Genomic DNA, 21160 nt, shown 5'->3' with positions numbered 1-21160 from the left:
CAAGAATGTATAGATGGAGATTAAACTCCATGCTACTTAAAAGACAGGATTTTAGAGATTCATTGAACGACAAATTAAAATGTACTTTGAAATAAATACGGAATCAGTGAAAGATAAGTTTATACTATGGGATGCAATAAAAGCATTCATCAGAGGGCAAATAATAAGTTATGTAACTAAGATGAAGAAGGACTACAGTCGGGAAACAGAACAGTTGGAAAGGGAAATAACAAATATAGAAAAAGAATTAGCAATAAAGGAAGATACAACTAAAAGAAGAGAATTGGCAGATAAAAAAAATAAAATATGAAACACTACAAACATATAAGGTGGAGAAGAACATAATGAAAACAAAAGAGAAATATTATGAGCTAGGAGAAAAAATGCACAAAATTCTAGCGTGGCATCTTAAGACAGAACAAATTAAAAGAATGGTATAGGCATTAAGGAAAAAGGACAAACAAATTACATATAATCCATCGGAGATCAATGAAAACTTCAGGGAATTCTACGAGCAACTATATCAAACTGAAAATGAAGGGAAGGAAGACAAAATAGATGAATTTTTAACTAAAATTGAACTACCGAAATTACAAACAGAGGAGCAAAATAAATTAATAAAACCATTTGAAATAGAAGAATTACAGGAGATATTTAAAAAACTACCAAACAATAAAACACCAGGAGAGGATGGATTCCCAATAGAATTCTATAAAACATTTAAAGACTTATTAATTCCTCCTCTGCTGGAAGTAATCAACCAGATTGAAAAAACACAAAACATACCAGATTCATGCAAAACAGCAATAATTGCAATAATACCAAAGACAGGGAAAGATCCACTTGCACCAGCGTCATATAGACCAATATCTCTACTTAACACAGATTATAAGATAATAGCTAAACTATTAGCAAACAGATTGGCCGACTATGTACCAAAAATAGTAAATCTAGACCAAACTGGATTTATTAAAAAAAGACAAACAACAGACAATATCTGTAAATTTATTAACTTAATACATGTAGTAGAAGGAAATAAAACTCCAACAGTAGCGGTTGCTTTAGATGCAGAGAAGGCCTTTGACAGAGTAGAATGGAATTATTTATTCAAAGTACTACAAAAATTCAGCCTACCAGAGAAATATATTAATTGGATTAAAGCATTGGCCATTGGCGAAAGTGACAGTAAATGGATATATATCAAAACAATTTAACTTAAGCAGATCAACAAGGCAGGGATGTCCACTATCTCCCTCAATGTTCGCGTTAGCTATAGAACCACTAGCAGAACTGATAAAAACAGAAAATAAAATAAGAGGGATAAAAATAAAAGAGAAGGAATATAAAATCAGTCTATTTGCAGATGACGTTATAATATACTTAACAGAACCAGAAATATCAGTAAAAGAATTACATAGGAAATTGAAGGAATATGGAGAAGTATCAGGGTACAAGATCAACGCAAATAAAAGTGAAGCAATGCCAATGAATAATGCGGATTTCACAAAGTTTAAGAAAGAATCGCCATTTAGATGGCAAACACAAGCAATGCAATACCTAGGTATACAATTAAATAAAAACCTCGGCCATCTATATGAACTCAATTACCATCCATTAATGAAAAAATTACAAGACGACTTAGAACATTGGAAAGACTTACCACTAACACAGATAGGAAGGATAAACTGTATTAAAATGAACATTTTCCCAAGGATACAATACCTATTTCAGTCATTACCAATACACCTAACAGAGAAATTCTTCAAGGAGTTAAAGAAAATAATAAGGAAATTCTTATGGAAAGGGGGGGAAACCGAGGATAGCACTAGATAAATTAACAGAATGGTACAAACAAGGAGGCTTACAACTACCAAACTTTAAGAATTATTATAGAGCCGCACAATTAAGATACCTATCAGATTTTTATCAAACAAGGGAAAAACCAGATTGGACCAGATTAGAACTAGATAAAATAGGGGAGAAGATACCTGAACATATGCTATATAAATGGGATGTAAAATTGGTGCAATGTAGGAATTCACCGGTATTGCATCATCTGCTCAACATTTGGAAGAAGATTCATGTAGAAAGGAATAAAACAAATTACCAACTACCAAAACTAATATTGACGCAAAATCAGCTAATCCCTTTTACAATAGATAACCTTTCCTTTAGAGAATGGGAGAGAAAAGGGATCAAAAGAATAGAAAATTGTTTTTCGGGAAATAAATTATTATCCTTTGAACAAATGAAAGATAAATATAATATAACTCACGATACAATGTTTGCATACTATCAACTGAAAACCTACTTGAAGGACAAATTGGGAAACAGTCTGAGGTTACTAGAAGGAAGCAATTTTGAATATGTGATTACAGACAGAATGATAATTTAAAAATTTGTAACAAACATGTACATCAAACTGCAAGAAAAGGAGAATGAGGAAACAAACAGTAAAGCTAAACAAAAATGGGAACAAGATCTAAACATAAAGATAAAGAATGAAACATGGGAGAAGCTATGCTCCGGAACTATGAGAAATACAATAAACACGAGGTTACGCATGATACAATATAACTGGATACACAGGCTATACATCACACCTCAAAAGTTAAATAAATGGGACCCTACAGTATCAGACAGATGTTTTCGCTGTAAAAACGAAACGGGAACAACAATTCATGCAATTTGGACATGTGAGAAAGTGGAAAAATTTTGGGAAGATCTAAACCAGATATTAAATAAAATCACAAAAAGCAATATACCAAAAAACCCAGAGATCTTCCTCCTAAGTAATATAAGAAACAAAGAATTTGGACTCGATTTGGATGGAGCACAAAAAAGATTTGTTATGATCGCCCTAGCTGTAGCAAAAAAATGTATTATGTCAACCTGGAAATTAGAAGACAACTTGAGAATACAACAATGGGATATAGAAATGAATAAATGTATTCCATTAGAAAAAATAACATATAATTTAAGAAATAACATTACAATATTCGAACAAATATGGGAGCCATACATGAAACACAATAGAGAAATCCTACCATGGACTTCCGCCACCTAAAATGACAGAAGGAGAAGATAATGAAAAGAACTGACACAGTAAAATTTCTTGTTTATTTTTATTAAGTGACAACATTGTTTAACGGGTTTAATGTATCTTATAGATTGAACTTCAAATAAATGGGGAAGGGGTGAGAGAGGGAGGGAAGGGAGGGGGGAAAAAGGGGGAGAAAACGACACTGTATATATTTAAGAAGAAAAATGTCTGTATGTATCTTGGTCAATATAGTTTATAGTGTGAAAAATAAAAAAATAATAAGAAAAAAGAAGTAGGGTCAGTTTTTTCATTCTACTTGGCTATGTTCTAAGGTAAAACCTTTCTGGATAGAGGTGAAAATATTCTTGGAAAAATTATTAAAACTCCTGCTTGATCTGACCTTATTTTTGTTGGGTAATATTAACATGATTCATCTTAAATTAAGATTAACTATGTTCCGAATTGAATCCTTACGATTTAACTTTAGTTATTTCTAGGAAATGCAGAGCCATTATTTGGAAATCAGATGGAGATTCAGGAATGCAGAGATGGCAATGCTGAATTATAATCTTGTATTCCTCTTGAAAAAATAACTTATAATTTAAGTAATAAATATCATTTTTTTTAAATTTGGAGCCCATATTTACAATATGTTAGTTTAAAAGTTCGAGTGCTCTCAATAACTCGTTCCGGTGGTAATACTCAGCCCCACAGTTATTGAATTGAGGTTATATTTGTATTTTTGACATTCTCTTTTTTCTTCTTTCTTATTTGGGGTTAAGGGCTGGTTGTGAGGGAGGGATAAAGGATTTATATAACACATATGTATAATTATTTTTTACAATATCTTTGCAATAATTGTAATTTTAAAACTCAAATAAAATATTAAAAAAAGGAGGTCCAGTTGCTTGGATTTCAGGATGAGGTGGTAAATTGGATTAGGCATTAGCTTTGCAGTAGAAGCCAATGAGTGCCTAACTGGAGACTATTTGTTGGCCTCAGGGATCAGTGTTTCCCATCAATAGCAACAATCTGGATTATAATGTGATAAATAGGAACAGCAAGTTTTCAGATGACACAAAGATTTCGGATGTCATGGACAGTTTCTGAAGTCCGGGCAACATCCTAGTAAACCTTCTCTGCACTCTTTCAATCTTATTGATATTCTTCCTGTAGTTAGGTGACCAAAATTGCACACAAACTCAGGTCCCCCTGTTCTAACTGCACTCCTCAGTGCCCGACCGTTTATGGTGTATGCCCTGCCTTGGTTCCTCTTCCTAAATTACAAAGCTTCACATTTGTCCACATAAATTCCATCTCCGATTTTGCAGCCCATTTTCTCAGCTGGTCTAGATCCCACTGCAAGCTTTGAAAGCCTTCCATGCTGACATGACGCCTCTAGTCTCAGTGTCATCTGCAATTGACCACCTTGTCATTCAGATTGTTGAAAGGGATGGCAAAGCCAATGACTAATCCAATTTACTACCTCGCCATGAACCTCGGTGAGCAACCTCTTACGTGGGCCTTTGTCAAGGAGAGGTGCTGTTGCACAAGCACACTTGCTCAGATTTCATCCACACTATGGGTGGAGTTTATCTCTCCTCACTGTGTCTGCCTGAGATTCCTCTTGCATCCCAAAGATGTGATGTTTAGTAGATTAATTGACTGGAGTAAGTTACCCCTGGTGTGGATGGGTGACAGTTGAATGCACAAAAAGAAGGGAATCAATTGGCATGAGAGGGAGAATGGCTTATGGTGAGGTGGGGGGGGGGATGATGACGGGGGATGGAGTGGAGTTAATGGGAATGTTCTGAAAGTTAGCACAAACCCGATGGATCATATTCTTACAAACTAGCAACCTTCTTAATTATTTTTGGGACTAAAGGGAGTTTGTTAGCGCTAACACAGGAACAGCAATGGTAAATTCAAAATAATAGTTTTATTAAACTATCAATAACATAACATTCCTCACTTATCTCTAAACTTAACTCTAAATTTAACCCCACTATGCGCAAATGTAAATGTGTGTGCATGTAATAAAGTCCCACTCTGAAAAGTCAATTATTAAAACTTCAGCATCATCATTTTAGTCTTGCTTGAAGGTTTTAAATTCTCAGTTCAGAAATAATTCCAAAGTACTTTTAAACATCTTATCTTCAGGCCTCTTTACTCACAAATCTGCCTTCTTTTCCATGATGAATTTGCAATGCCAGACAAGGGTTAAACAAAGTAGCCATACAAAAATAGACCCAGTAGAAATCTCTCTGCTTTTCCAAAGAGACAGCAAAGTGGTCTTCCTTATTTTAAAAACCACAGATTCTGTGTTCCTCTTTTCCCAGGAGTAACATACACAACAGCACCCATTCTGGTTACTGTAACTCAAACCTGTTTTTCACAACATTTCAACCGCTGTGTGTCACTCCAAATTGAACTCTCTCAAAAATGTCTGAATTCAATAATGTATTTCTCCAAACCATGTCACAGTTACATCATCAACAAAGTCAGGCTTAATTCCTAGAAAACACGTGATCAGTTATTGGAATTTTAAAAACCGATGACTTCCTTCACCAGTTCTTTTTAGGTACTTAGATACTTCAGTTTTTAATAAAGCAAACACTGCATTGTTCTTGAATAATTAAGAACCACTTCAAATCCATTAGCTCCATCTTTCCAAGACACGCTGATTCCAAAAATGAACTTTATTCTCTGAAAAAAAAGGTGTATCTTGGTAAATGTGCTGTAAATTGTGTGTGACCATGTACCAGCCCAGAACTTACTAAGAACACAGAGACAGTATTTTAACTCTATAATTTACTCAGACATTTTTATATATGAGAATATAGTTTAACAATAAATTAAAGGTTAACATAAATGTGTTACAATATGAAAAAAATATTGAATTATTTTTGGAAAGCTGCAATTGAATATGCAAGCACCAAACTTTGAGACAGAGCATTCCAGATTGTGATTACTTGTCATTTTTCATTTTAAAGCTAGTCTTGATTATTAAGTAGAATGAGCAAGCAAGGAATGCCTTGTATTGAGTAAGATTTTGGATTAGAATTCTTCTAAATGAGGAGGATGGGAGTCAAAACCAGCTTGTGTTGAGGGTGGATTTCTGTGGTGGAAAAAAAAAGAGTTTGAAAAGATAGTGGGTACTAAGACTTACAATTAATGACACGTAAGGAGGGTATATCTTTTCTGGTTTCTGGGTATTTGGCAAAAAATCTAAACGGAGAAAGCAGTAAAAACACAAAATGCAGGAGAAGCTCAGCAGGTCAAACAGGGCCCTTTACAGAACTGACGTTTCGGGCCTGAGCCCCTCATCAATGTATGAATGCCGATAGGCATCCAAACAAAAGGATTGGTGGGGGGGGGGTTGGCAAAGGTAGGAGATGATAGGTGGAGAAGGGAGAGAGGGGACAGCAATGATCTAGGGGAGGAGGGATGGCTGGGTGGATGGAGGGGGAAGGGAGAAGAGAACTGGAAAGGGGGAGGGGAAAGAAAAGGTGAGCAAGTTTAGCAGAAAGTAGAGAAGTCGATATTAATGCCATCTGGCTGGAGGGTGCCCAGATGGAAAATAAAGTGTTGTTCCTCCAATCTGTGGGTGGTTTGGGTGGGATAGAACATAAGGTCATGGATAGACATGCGAGTGCATGAGTATGACTCAGAATTGAAATGGTTGGCTACTGGGAGGTCTCTGTGTTGGTGGACGGAGTAGAGATGCTGAATGAAGCGATCTCCTAATCTGCACCCAGTCTCACCAATGTAGAGAAGGCCACAAAGGGAGCAGTAAATCAGTCCTGTGGATGTACGTGAAGTGTTGCTTCACTTGAAAGGTCTGTTTGGGGCCCCAGACCATGAGGGGGTGATGTGGGTGCAATTGTTGCACCTCCTGCAGCCACAGGGGAAGGTGCTAGGGTGGGGGCTGGTGATAGGTGGGGAAAGATGAGTGCACAAGGGAATCATGGAGGGATCAGTCCCTACAGAAGGCCGTCTTGCTATGAATGACAGTGTATACAAAGATACACACAGATCAGTTCTGACTTTTATTTGTGTGCAATATTAGTAACTGAATCCCACATTTTTCTCTTAGTTTTCTTGTCATTTTGTGCATTGTCAAAATGCACTTTTTCATACTTGTATATTCTCTGGAAGAAAGTTTGTGGTGAATCTGAAGTGAAATAAGTGATATCTCAGACTACCAGAGCAAACGGAGATGCAACTTTCCCACGGGGTCCAGCCGCCCAGTCAACTGCCATCGGCTCTGCATGGGTGTGAACAGCCCGTTGAGGGAGCCAACAGTGCTTTTAGTTGAAATCCCGTGACCGCGGGTCTGCGCCAAAGATGGCGGTGCCTATTAATTGCCAGCAGCCACGAGGGGCTGCAGACTCTGGGGACCAGAGGATGGGAAGATCATGCACTGTTTGAGAGGGAGAAGTGGAGGAGATGACCACGGCGGCGAACCAGTGAGGCTGAGGGACCAGTGCATGCGGCGGACTGTTGATGACTCGAGTTGAGGAACCCATGGAAGCTGTGGGCTGCTGGAGACTGGCTTTCGGGAAACTCATGGCAGGATGCAGACTGTTGGAGCCTGGTTCTAAATGGGTGGAAAGGATACCAGGTATCGGAACCGGGATGTGAGGTGGTGCCGAGTGGGGTGGAGGGTCCCTGACCATGTTGGCAGTTTGGATCTGGTGCTCAGGTTGCCAGTGGTTGGGTCTGGACTCTGTGTGTCTGTGGAAGTGCTGAAGGCTAATCTATTGCCACTCGGTAACTCGGGAGGGGGGAGGGGAGGAAGAGACTCTCTTTTGCTTCTCTCTCTTTCTGACTGCAAGAGGTGCTTAGGCAATTCCTGCCAGTAGTGGATCTGTCTGCCTTGCAGCAGCCAAATAGAAATTTAATGTAATACAACACTGTTTTATTATTATGATAATAAATGGAATGTTGAAATGCTGAGGAGCTCAGCCATTTTTGCAGTGTCCATGGGAGGTGGATCTCCCAGTGGCCGCCCATTTCAATTCTCCATCCCATTCCCTTGCTGGCATGTCTGCCCATAGTTTCAAGCATGGCCAGATTGAGACCACCTGCAAAATGGAGGAACAACACCTCATCTTCCGTCTGGGCACCCTCCAACCGAAAGCATTAACATCGATTTCTCTTGCTTTTGTTAAACCACCCTATCTCCCTCTTTTTTTTCTTTCCCTATTGACTTTCCTGAGCTCTGTCTGTCTGTCTCTCTTCCCTTTTCCCTGTCTCCTTTCACAAAGTCAAAATCATTCCTTTCCTCTCCAATTAACATTCATATCCAATTAACATTTTTTGTTGGTTTGGACTCCTCCCCCAGCCAGCACTGTCTGAATCGTGAGCCTTCCTGTTCTCTATTTATTCTTTGAAAAAGGGCTCAGGCCTGAAATGTCGATAATAAATCTTTACCTCCTATGGACGCTGTGAGACCAGCTGAGTTTCTCCATCGTTTGTGTGTGTTTTAACTACTGAAGAAAGGACGGATATCTGTCACGATTCAATTCATTACTTGTAAAAATGTTCAGTAGACAATTAATTAGACCATAAGACATTAGAATAGATGTGGGCTATTCAGCCCTGCCATTTAATCAGGAGCTGATCCATTTCCCCACTCAGCCGCACAGCCTGGCCTTCTCCACCTTTGATGCCCTGGCTAAGCAAAAACCTATCCATCTTGGCCTTAAGTGGAGCCAGTGACTTGCCCTCCACAGCTGCCTGTGGGTAACAAAATACACAGATTCACCACCATTTGGCCACTGTCGCCTCCAAGCTGTATGTGCCCACACGTTTTTGCAACCAGCGCTCAAAGGAAATTAATGTCCACGCCAAATGTTAATGGCCTAAAATAATGTAGTAATTAATAATTTCCATGCAAGTAAAGATTAAATACAAACTGATTTCAAATTCTGCACAAATGATGGCATTTTTCCTTCAAAATCAACAGTTTCTTGTGTTTACATTTGCACAAGCAGAAACTTTTGTCACAGAAAATAAAAATGCACTACCTAAGATTTATACACACATGGACAACTAAAAATTAGAGGGAACATTGCCTCTGGCTAAAGAAATTCCTCCGCATCTCTATTCTAAGAGGTCTCCTTTCAATCCTGAAGTTGTGCCCTCTTGTCCTAGACTCTCGCACCATGGGAAACAACCTTTCTACATTTACTCTGTCCATGCCTTTCAACATTCATAATGTTTCCATAAGATCCCCCCACATTCTCCTAATTTATAATGAGTACCGGCCAAGAGCCGTCAAATGTTCCTCTTATGATCACCGTTTCATTCCCAGAGTTGACCTCCTCATAATCCTTGTTAATGTTAGTGTTATGTCTCTGTGTTACTTTGGAGGCTTCTTAAATAACTTAGAGATGCAAGATTCAAATAACAGAAGAGACTTTACTTACTGATGTCTTCCATCATTCTCAAGAAGCTGTTCACACACACTCATATACATGTACATACGCCCCACAGTGGTGCACTACAGTTACTGCAGTGAGAAGGGTGTATTCTTACACGGTTACAAATAGTTCACATTATCCTGACTATATAACATTTCTCCTTCTCAAGATAAAAGAAAAATTTAGTGCTCTTTATCACTTTATTTCCAGTCCAACTTCAGTAATTGAACTTGTACACCAGTTCATTTACACAACTATTTTAAAATATTTCTTATCAATATCACACTGGCCACCTTGCGGATTTGCTGTGACCATTAGGCTCTGTGTCGCTGGTCCACGTGTTGGTGACGTGCTCCACCTGACAACTGCTGTGTTGATGTTTCAGTATCAGTGGTTGTGGTCTCTTCACTTGATATTGGTGTTGCAGGTTTTGCTGGTATTAAAGCTTTCTGCTTCATCACCTCTTATGTCGGCCAGGTGTGAATTCTGTTCCTCCTCAGCTGATTGCCAGAGCCTGTCTCGACAATGTATCATTTTGGTGTCTCAGCTTCTCTGATTACCTTTGCTGGAGTCCATGTTTTCAACATCAGCTCTTGAATATGCACATGCTGCTCTCTGAAGAGTTCTGGCAATATTTGTACATGTTTGTTATAATGCTGGCGTCCTTCTTGTGTATCAGCCAGTCTTCTGGTCTTCTAGAGGGTGTATTTTGCTTGGCAGAGTTGTTTTATATCTCCTGCCATCTAGAAGTTCTGCTGGGGACTTCATGTCAACCCTTAAAGGTGTTGCTCGTAATGATAGAAGAGCGAGGTAGGGGTCTTCTTTTGTTTCACAACACTTAAGTGCGTTTCACAGTTTGAACTTGTCTTTCAATGAAAGATAGTAGGGGGATGATGTAGTGATAACAAACCCATACTCTGCAGCCAGCTTTCTAAATTCTTGTGACGTGAACTGTGTTCCATTGTCACATATTACTTGCTCGGGTATTCCTTGTTCAGCAAGGAGAACTCTCATTTCTGAGGTGATAGTTGATAGTCTTTCACCCTTTTAACAAATGGAAACTTAAGAGTATTAACAGGTTACTATTGAATACCACTCTTGATTCTCGGTGAACAAGTCTGTTCCCACTATATGCCATGGCCTGGCAGGTACTTCTGTGGAAATCATTCCCTCTTTTTTTTGTGTGTTTCTGTTGATGCTTTTGGATATCTTCTTCATCTGGATCTCATAATTGACTGCAACTCCCAGTAACTTCCAGACCTAGAATTGTTGATCTGTCTGCATCTACCACATAGAACGTACAGAGGATGTTCTTTCCCTTATGGCAGCCATTGATCTTCTCTCTCCCTTGCTGCTTGATCATGGGTCCACCATAGACCATTAATGTGACATTTGCTGTTTCCAATGTACCATCTTTTAGATATCCTTTTATGTTCTCTGGGAACATCTGGCTATAGAGTCTGAGTGGAAGGATGTTGCTTTGTGATCCAGTCTCCAGCTTCACCTTTAGGTTAAATATCATAGGCTTGTTCTGGATTGTCGTTGTGTGCAACTCGCTTCCTTCTTTCATCTCACCCGACATCTCATGAAGGTGTATGGATTCCATGTCCAGTTTCTGGGTGTCGGAGTCCTCATTGTTGTTTCCTTTTATGTGGTGCATTTTCTTCTTGTCTTTTTTCTTCACTAGTGTTACTGTTTTCTTCACACCAGACTTGCACATCTTCGCTCAGTGGTTTGCTTTACCACAAGCTCTACATTCAGAACCATATGTGGGGGATTTGCTTAAGTCATCGAAGGTGTGTTGTCTGCCGCACTTCCTGCAGGTCTTGGGAGTCTGCACTTTTCTGATTGTCGTTTATAGCATCAACCCTTCCTTCCCTTTGGTGTGGAAGTGTCTGCATAGACAAGGATTTCATTTGCATCCACAGGGATTTCATTTGCATCTTCGTGGCTTCGAAGGCTCTGGCTGTGTCTATACCTTCAGCCAGCTTCAAGCTATCCTTCCCTATAAGAGAGTTTTGCACTTGAGGTTGGGCCTCCCCCATATTAGTTGATGAACTAATGTTTCCTCTATATCCTTCAATCTGCATTTTGCTGCAAATATTTTTAGTCTAGTGAGAAAGTTATCAACAGTTTCATCAGTCTCTTGCATTAAGCCTTGAAATTCATAGCGTTTAATTCTATGATTAGACCTGGGTTCAAGGTGAGAAGCAAATTTTGCAAATATCTGCTCTGGATCATTTTTCTCCATCTCTGTAAGCTCCCAGCTATTAAATTTTAAAGTTTAATTATTGTTGCTATTTAACCACCTCATACTACATTGCAAGATTCTAGTTTAAAATATTTGAATTATATGTCAGGGCCTTGCTCCCCTGTCCAGAGAAGTATATAACTAACCTTCTCTGTTTTTGTATTTTTAAAATAGCTTTTGAATGCTAAATTGCACTTCTGGTGAAACTTTTAAAAAGATTCCACAATGTCTTCAGCCTCCCCGTCCATCACTGGGTGAACTGCTGTTGCTCCAAACATTTTCTTTCAGTAATGATTCTTCTCTTCTTCCCCTTTCGTATTTCATTGGCTTTATTCTTGTTCTCATACCGCTGACACCATGTTATGTCTCTGTGTTACTTGGGAGGCTTCTTAAATAACTTAGAGATGCAAGATTCAAATAACAGAAGAGACTTACTGATGCCTTTTACCATCTCAGGAAACCTTTTCACACATATTCGTATGCCCCACAGTGGTGCATTACAGTTACTACAGTGAGAAGGGTGTATTCTTACATGATTACAAAATTGTTCATATTATCCTGACGATATAACAGTTAGCACATCCTTTCTTAAATAGGAGGCCAAAACTGCTCACAATAGTCCATGAGGTCTCACCAGTGCATTATGAGGTCTCAACATCACATCCCTCCTCCTATATTCTAATCCTCTTGAAATGAATGCCAGCATTGCTTATGCCATCTTCACCACTGACTCAACATGAAAGTTTACCTTCTTGGGATCGTACTTGCTGCCCAATGACTTCCAGGTCCTTTGCATCTGGGAAATTTCCATTTTCTCCCCATTTAGAAAATAATCTTCCTGTTTATTACTTCTTCCAAAGTGCATGACTGTACACTTTCCTACATTATATTTCATTTGCCACTTCTCTGACCATTCTCCTCATTAAAGTCCTTCTGCAGACTCCCTGTTTCCTCAACACTACCTACCCCTCCACTTACCTTCATATCATCTGCAAAGTGCAAAAATGGAAACTTATTTATTCTATAATCTAAATAATTAATATACAACATGAAAGAAGCAGACCCTGTGGAACACCACTAACATCTGACGGCCAGTGAACACTACAGCACAGAAAAGAGGCCATTCATCCCTTCTAGTCTGTGCTGAAACATCATTCCATTGACCTGCACCCATTCCATAACCCTCCAAACCTCTTACATCTCTGTATCTGTCCAATATATTCTTAAAACTTAAGAGTGAGCCCGCATTTACCACATCAGATGGCAGCTCGTTCCACGCTCCTACCACTCTCTGAGTGAAGAAATTCTCCCTAATGTTCTCCCTAAACCTTTCCCCTTTTTCCCTAAACCCGTGTCCTCTCGTATTTATCTCTCCAAATCTAAGTGTAAAGAGCCTACTGACTATACCCCTCATGATTTTGTAAACCTCTATCAAATCTCCCCTCATTCTTCTATGGTCCAAGGAATAAAGTTCTAATCTATTTAATCTTTCTCTGTAACTCAACTCCTGATGACCCATTCAAGCTTGGTTGAGTCAGCATCGTGAGAGAGTATGCTATACAATACTCTTTTAGACCCGCTGTTTTAAATTTGCAATGTTAAAGTTTAATTGTTGTTGCTATTTAACCACCTCATACTACATTGCAAGATTCTAGTTTAAAATATTTGAATTATAGGTGCTGAGCTGTGGAATAGAGAGAGTTAAGTGGTTGTGTTGAAAGTTATTGCTATCCCTTCTGTGATTGGGCTCCCTGCACTGTCCCGCAGCACACTGCTTTACACTGATGGGAATTGATTTTTTTTTTCATCTCTGCTCTGATGCGGCAGACCAGTGAGTTTGCAAACCACTGAACAACACCAGTTTGTGTTCTGTGCTGTGATGCACCAAGCGAACACAAAACACGAGAAGACTGTACTACAGGCTGTAATCAGCTCAAACTCAGTACACACCAGTCTTAATATCTTTGCTGGCTCCATATGTGCCTGACTGTCCTCTGCTGGCTCCACGTGTCTGACTGACCCTGGGAGGGGGCTGGCTCAAGTCTATATACCAGCTAGTGATTGACAGCTGGCCAGATGGGGCCAGCCTCCCAGGTTGCCTTCCTGCAGGTACAGTGGTTGCCCCCTGCAGTAGGCTGGTAGGAGTGTGGCCAGTGTTGTGGTTGTATCACAGTTTGTATGGAAGGGATCCATCCCCTGGATTAGGGGCAGATCAGTGAGTTTCCAAACCAATGAACTATGCATTAGAATGATGGTGAGGAGCGGGGACATCGGGCTCTACAATTCTTTTGAACCCAAAAGTTCAATCAACCTTCCCCCCCCCCCCCACAAGAAATCCTTCACAGAGCACTTATGGGATAGGGATTGCTTAATGTGTAATTTAAGTTTGTGGGGGGGGGGGGGGGAACACAGTTTGAAAATCACTGGTCTACTCTAAGATAACTTTGTTAAAATGTTTAAAAGAGTAATCTAGCCGAATATCTGCTGGTGTTAATTTAGCTAATTTTTGGAATTGCTTTGTATTGTTTCTAATGCATGATATAAAAAGGATAAACAATCATGAAAAGGCTAAAACATAAAAAGCTGGTTATAGGTTCAGTTACGGACCAAGATCTTAAAATAAATTGCCCTGAATAAATGTTTATGGGGGAAAATAACACCCAACAATTCAATTAGCATCTGCAAAAGTGCTTAATTCCATCCGTAACCCTTCGCCTGATTGACAAAATTAAACTCTGTAAAGCTTCTCTTTGTCGCGAGAGCAAGTTTTTGAAGTTTGCTACCAAGACACAATTTTGCAGGTTTTTTCTTTGTGTGTGAATTGACTTTTGTGAATGGATATCAACAATTCTGGAACAAGGGTGATCAGTGGGAGTCCTGATGATACTTATTTCAGAAAATCTAAGGTGAGTGGGTTACTGCAGCTTCGGTCAAATAAAATAGTACAAACCCAATGCTATCAGCTGAATACATGATGTGATGAGTCCATCAAGGACATAAAATACATGGAATAAATGGATTATTTTTAATGCTGTCTAGGATTCCACGATTTCTGGAGATGAAGGCTGGTGGACGGGTAAAATCAATGAGCAGGTTGGCATCTTTCCCAGCAACTATGTCGCCAGTACCCCATGTTACGGCAAGTTGCAAGATAGAAGCACAGATGTTTACCCTCATCCCCTGGAAACCGACTTCAGTGAGCTGCAGCTGGAGGAGATTATCGGCATTGGTGGCTTTGGCAAAGTTTACAGGGGGTTCTGGAGATTGGAGGAAGTCGCTGTTAAAGCTGCGCGGCAGGACCCAGATGAGGATATCAGCCAAACCATTGAGAATGTCAAGCAGGAAGCAAAACTCTTTGCGATGTTGAAGCATCCCAACATCATCGCCTTGCAAGGTGTTTGTCTAAAGGAGCCTAATCTTTGTTTGATCATGGAATTTGCTCGTGGGGGTTCCTTAAATCGAGTGCTGTCAGGCAAGAAGATCCCTCCTCATATACTTGTCAACTGGGCAGTTCAGATTGCAAGGGGCATGAATTACTTGCACGAAGAAGCAATTGTTCCAATTATCCATCGAGACCTGAAGTCGAGTAACAGTAAGTACATCAAGAATGAATGCCACTCAGCAAAGATGGCTTGAGGGTGGGATGGGGAGAAGTTTGGATGACTCTGGTTATAAGTGGTTTTGCTAACTGTTCAAAATAAGCGTGTGTGGGAAATTGAAATAGAAAAATCCAAATTTTAGTGCTCTTTAACTTCTTCCAATGTGACAAGAAATACATTCCTCCTGCATGTGGATTCAGTGTACGAAGAACAGGAAGAAGAAATGGTAGATAATTTTCAAATATCTAAACCAGTGGTTCTCGACCTTTTTCTTTCCACTCACATCCCACTTTAAGTAATCCCCATGCCATCGGTGCTCTGTGATTAGTAAAGGATTGCTTAAGGTGGGATGCAAGTGGGAAGGGAAGGTTGAGAATCACTGCTCAAGACCCAATTGTTACTGAAATATTTTGCTTGAGAAAAATGGTCAATGACCCATTTCCCTTGGAATTCTGAAACCGCGCGCATCCAACGAGTCAACGAGATACGATTAAAACAGTGGTTTTCAAACTTTTTCACCCACATCCCACCTTAAGCAACCCCTTACAGAGCACCGATGCCATAGGGATCACTTAAAGTGGGATGTGAGTGGAAACAAAAAGGTTGAGAACCACTGCACTGCAGCGTCACCTCCATATATTAAGTACATACCAATGAAGCCAAGCATATTATACACCTTCTTGACAATGCATGGCCACCATCAATGATCCCAGATCCCTCTGCACATCAATATCTTTAAGAGCCTTGGCATTAACTGGATACAGCCCCCTTGCCTTTGTCCTCCCAAACATCAACACCTCGCCTTGTACAGATTAAACTGCATGTGCCATTTATTTCCCTGTGTCCCGTTGTATTCTCTGACACTTTCCAGAACTCCACCGATCTTTGCATCATGTGCAAACTTTCTAATCAAGTCATCTACTTTTTCATCCAAGTAATTTCTATACATCATAAATAACAGGGGTCCCAACACTGTCCCTGTGCAAAATTGGTCACAGGTCTGCAGCCTGAATAACCGGCTTCTACCACAACTCTGTCTCTATGGCCCAGCCAATTCCCTATCCAAGCTAATGACATCATGGACCTAAAAGATGGACATCACATTACAACAGTACAAAACATTGGTTGGACTGCATAAGGAGTATTGTGTCTAATTCTGGTCACCAGACTACAGAAAGGACAGAGAGAAGGCCAAACAAATTCACTTGGGTGTTTCCTGGAATTTATCATTGAAGTTATGGGGTGATTAGATAGATTGGGTTTATTCTCACATAGAGGCTGAAGGAGGTTTATAGAATTGTGAGCTACTTAAAAGGTTAGATAGTAAGAACAGCTTTCCCCAGGCAGAGGAATTTTGAGCTAGAGGGCACAGATTTAAAATGAGAGGGGAGAAATTTCAAGGAGCTTTTCCAGATAGAAGGTGATGAATATGTGGAACAATCTGCCAAAAAAGGTGAAGGACTCAGTTACAAATTTTAAATGGTATTTTGGCAGGTAATTGAGGGACACAGGCCTGATGTGGATAATTAGCACAGGCAGACATCATGGTCGGTGTAGACGAGATGGGCCTGTTTCTGTGCTGTATCAAGGAAGTTGCAAAGGAAACTGTTTTTTAGTGGGAGAGGTGGGCAAAGGTCTTTCATGTGGTGGGGATCGAGAAGGATCATCCATTGATAGCCTGGAAAATAAGGACCAGAGGAAATCTCTTGTTGGGAGATGGCGGGGTGGGGGTGGGGGGAGTGGATGAAAGCATGGGTGTGATGTGAATGAGATGTCACCAGGACTGTCTATATTGATTAATACCGATTCCAGCACCTTGTCTCCACTGCAGCAACTTGCTATGGGGTTCCTCAACAGAAAGTGTGTCCCCCTCACATTGATCACAAGGGCAGAAAAGGAAACAAGAACACTTCCACCTTCAGGTTCCTCTCTGAGACGCTCCATGCTGAGTTGGAAATATGTTGCGACATCTACCTCGTGTCACCGGTAGAGTAGCTTCATCTAAAGGACTGCAGAGTATGAAGATGGCAGGGCCTCACCAAGTTCACCTTCTCAATCAACTATAATTCGGTAATAAACAGTGGGGGTCCAATGACCTCCATGTATGGTCAATAGTTTAAAAATCTTGGTCTGGCTTTCTCTTCAATCTCATTCTTGCTGCAGGAGGACGATTGACAGGCATTTCTTTCCTTTACTAATTTAGCAGGTGAGGCTTCCAATGGGTTAATTGTAACAGCTAAAGGACACTGTTACTTAACTGTAAAAAGAAAAGATGAAAAGAATGTACTGAAAGTTAATCTGTCAGTGGTTTTTGATTACTTGGACCAGCAGTTTAAGCTGACTTAAATTATTTAAGAAGCTTTCGGGCTGTGCATTGCTCTCCTGGCTCTAAACACCAGTCTGTGAGCTGGTCCACACAGCCTGCCTACTGCAAGGCAAATCCTTCAAGTTCCAGGAGTTAGTGATGCAGGTAGGTGCTGTGAAGGTCTGTGGCCCTCGGGTTCAATATCCATGGTTTCTTGCCTGTGGCCCTGACTTTGAGACCAGTGTTAGTAACGGCACATTTCCATTGTGCAGACTGCTGTGCCTTGAGCTTTATTTTGTCTCTCACTGAAAGTTGTTTCCTTTAGAAGTTAAGGGGATGCAGACTATATAATTATAGTTTAACTTCCTACCCAGCTTGAGGTGCCTGAATGTTCAACCAGACAGGTTAGGCCCTTCAAACTGCCATGTAAAATGGGGTGAAGCGGGCAATTTGCACAGTTAGTAACCCAGTTATATGGTGATTTGAAAAGGTCCAACTTATCAGTGCGTCCTGCTCAGGTGGTTTGAAAAGGAAAAATGGCCGACTCAGTTACTTTGGTGATGCTAGCGTTTGTGCGCTGGCATCACAGGGAAGCTCCTGGCTGAAGTGCCAGGGGCTTCCCTGAGGGAATTTGGAGGGGGAGAGAGGGGTCACTGCTGTGGGGCCCGGGTAGGGTGCGGTGGTTGAAGAAGTCTCTGCCATGGTGGGGAGTGATGCCACGATTGATGGGAGAGAAGTCACTGTAGTGGGGGGGGGGGAACCACAATCTGCCACTCCAGTTTGCAGCAATGGCTCAACGTTCGCGGCAGCAGGACATTGATGAGGGGTGGGGGGGGGGGGTTGTGTGCGATTGACAGGGTGGGTGTTGATTGGCAGGGAAGAAGGTGACTGCAGCTGGTGGGGGAGGGGCGGGGGACACTTACCGATAGTTCCCATGAATGCTTGACACATCACTTACCGCGTCATCGCGGGGGCGGGATCCCCCTTAAATCGCTGGGTTGGCAATTTAATGGGTCGATCCCAGCACCATTGCCCCAGTAATCACACTCGGGTCCCAGGAAGGCAACAGGTGCTGCAATTTAAAAGGGGCTATTAATGCCAACTGTATCTGAGATTAGTTTATGAAGCTTAGGGAGAATTGTTTGTATTACTAAACACTCTCCTCCCAACTTTGCATTAATGCTAAATATTAAATATTTTCTTTTTGTTTTGAGTGTGAAATCCAAGGCTTCAATAAGATGCTCAAATACTTCTCTTTTTTTTATGTAAAGAGAGTTTGTGCAAAAGGTTTATTTGGGAAGGGAATAAAACTGGCAGGCTTTTTGGTTCCTGATTTGAAATTGTATAATTAGTTAACTTGCTTGCAGTTTCTCCCATGCAGAAAAGACTTGCCATGTTCTCTGACCCCTACACAGGCACCTGAGAGCTCATTCCAAAATTTCAACCCTCTCTTGACACTAGCTATCTCTTCTGGCTCAAAATATTGACCATTCCCTTTCTCTCACTGATTCTGCACAGCCCATCAGCTTCCTCCAGCAGATTGGTTTTGTTCCAAAATTTCTATGTGCATAAGGTTAGTTTTACCGTCCTGTGCCAAGAACATTGATAAGCTTCAGAGGTCATCTCATGATGTCTCCACATTTCAATTAACCAGTCTTCAGTCACTGCATGGCCAATTTCCACCCCAATCTCAAACTCACCTAGTCCATCTCCAATAACACACTCCCTTTCCTGGATCTATCTGTCTCCATCTCAGGAGACATGCTTTCCACCAACATATATTACAAACCCAATGACCTTGACTTCACATCCTCACACCCTGACCCTTGCAAGGATTCCATTCCCTTCTTGCACTTTCTCCCTCTCTGCTGCATTTGTTCCCAAGATGAGGTCTTCCAGTCCAGATCTTCTGAAATGTTTGCCGCCTTCCACAAACGTGACTTCCCCTCCACCACCATCAACTCAGCCCTCACCCACATCTCCTCCATTTCCCGCTCATCTATCCTGGCCCTCTCCGCCCACAGACGCAACAAACACAGAATTCCCTTTTCCTCACTTATCACCCCACCAGCCTCTGCATTCAACACATTCTTTCCTGGAATTTCTGCCACTTACAACAGGATCCCAAAACCAAACACATCTTCCCCTCTCCGCTTTCCATAGTGACTGCTCCCTCCGTGATGATCTCATGCACTCCACCAATCACTCCCACCCCAGTACCATCCTCTGGGGCTCCAGGAGGTGCCACATTTGCACCTACACCTCCTCCCTCATCACAGTCTGGGGCCCCAAACAGACTTCTCAAACGAAGCAAGACCTCACTTGTGTATTCACAGGTCTGATTTACTGCATCCGGTGCTGCCTTTGTGGCCTTCTCTCCATCGGAGAGACTGAGCTCAGATTGGGAGATCACTTCACTGAGCTCCTTTGCTTTGTCCGCACCAATGACAGGGGCCTCCCAGTAGCCAACCCCATTTCACTTCTGTGTCCCACTCCCAAAACTTCAGTCCTAATTGTCACTTTAGTATCCAGGAAAACCTTAAGACACGGTGGTTCTTGGGCAGTTCCTTTTCCAACCAATTACAACTTTTTCTGTGATTCCCTTTTCATGGTCTGGCTTTTGGAAATTGAGTGGGAAAGATTATGTTGACACATTTTGGGCTTGATCTACTTAGTTTAAATGTACAGTATAATCAGGATGATTATACCACCAAATGAAACAATGTTTCTTCAGACCACAGTGCACATGTAAATATACACACACAATACACAGCACATAATAATCACATATATACACAAAGATACAATATAAAATAAATGTCAAAATATTTTGGAATAATTTACTCATTTCATTTATAATAGATCCAAGGTTACAGGACACTCTTCACCAATCTCACAGCTTGCAGGAAGAAACAACTTCCCAGCCTTGCAGACCTGAATTTGATGCATCTGTACCTCCTTTCTGATGGCATAAGGTCTAAGGTCCTGTGTGATGGATGGTAGGGATCGTCGATAATTCATCGAGCCTTATTTAAGCCATGCTCCTCCTCAGAATGACATCAGTGGAAGAAAGGGAATCTCTGTGATCTTCTCAGCCTCTGTATTGACTTTGCAGCTATCATTCCACCCAATGATGCAGCCAGACAGGTCACTCCAAATTCTGCTCTTGTCAAATGTTATCAGAGTGAGGGCCAGTAGTCTTTCCTTGCTCAACCTCTTTAGCTGCACCTTCCAGACCAATGAGGAGGTGTTGTGGGTCCAGGCTAGGTTGTCTGTTATATGCACACCAAAGAATTTTGTTCTCTCCACGACGAAGTTATTGATGTGCAGTGGAAAGATTTTGACCTTTGTCCTCCTGGAGTCCACAGTCATCGCCTTTGTCTTGTCCACATTGAGACTCAGGTTGTTGTTCTCCCACCAATTGACGAGCCACCCAATCTCCTCGTTCTAATGGTTGCCCATGAGGCCAACGACTAGAACCATCAAACACTACAGCAGAGAAACAGGCCATTTGGCCTGTCTAGTCTGCCGAAC

At 41.0% G+C, this 21160-nt stretch overlaps 1 protein-coding gene across 1 annotated transcript in view; it reads left to right on the top strand.

The window, feature by feature from the left end:
- The window catches only part of map3k9 (mitogen-activated protein kinase kinase kinase 9), a 139391-nt gene that overhangs the window by 16610 nt on the left and 101621 nt on the right, over nucleotides 1-21160 (top strand). The window contains 1 exon segment of the mRNA XM_069915538.1: nucleotides 14762-15314. Coding sequence (XP_069771639.1) covers nucleotides 14762-15314 — 553 coding nt within the window.

Source organism: Narcine bancroftii, chromosome 2, assembly GCF_036971445.1.
Source record: "Narcine bancroftii isolate sNarBan1 chromosome 2, sNarBan1.hap1, whole genome shotgun sequence".
NCBI lineage: Eukaryota > Metazoa > Chordata > Chondrichthyes > Torpediniformes > Narcinidae > Narcine > Narcine bancroftii.
Note: the sequence above shows the minus strand (reverse complement) of the source record. Positions and strands in the feature narration are given on the sequence as shown.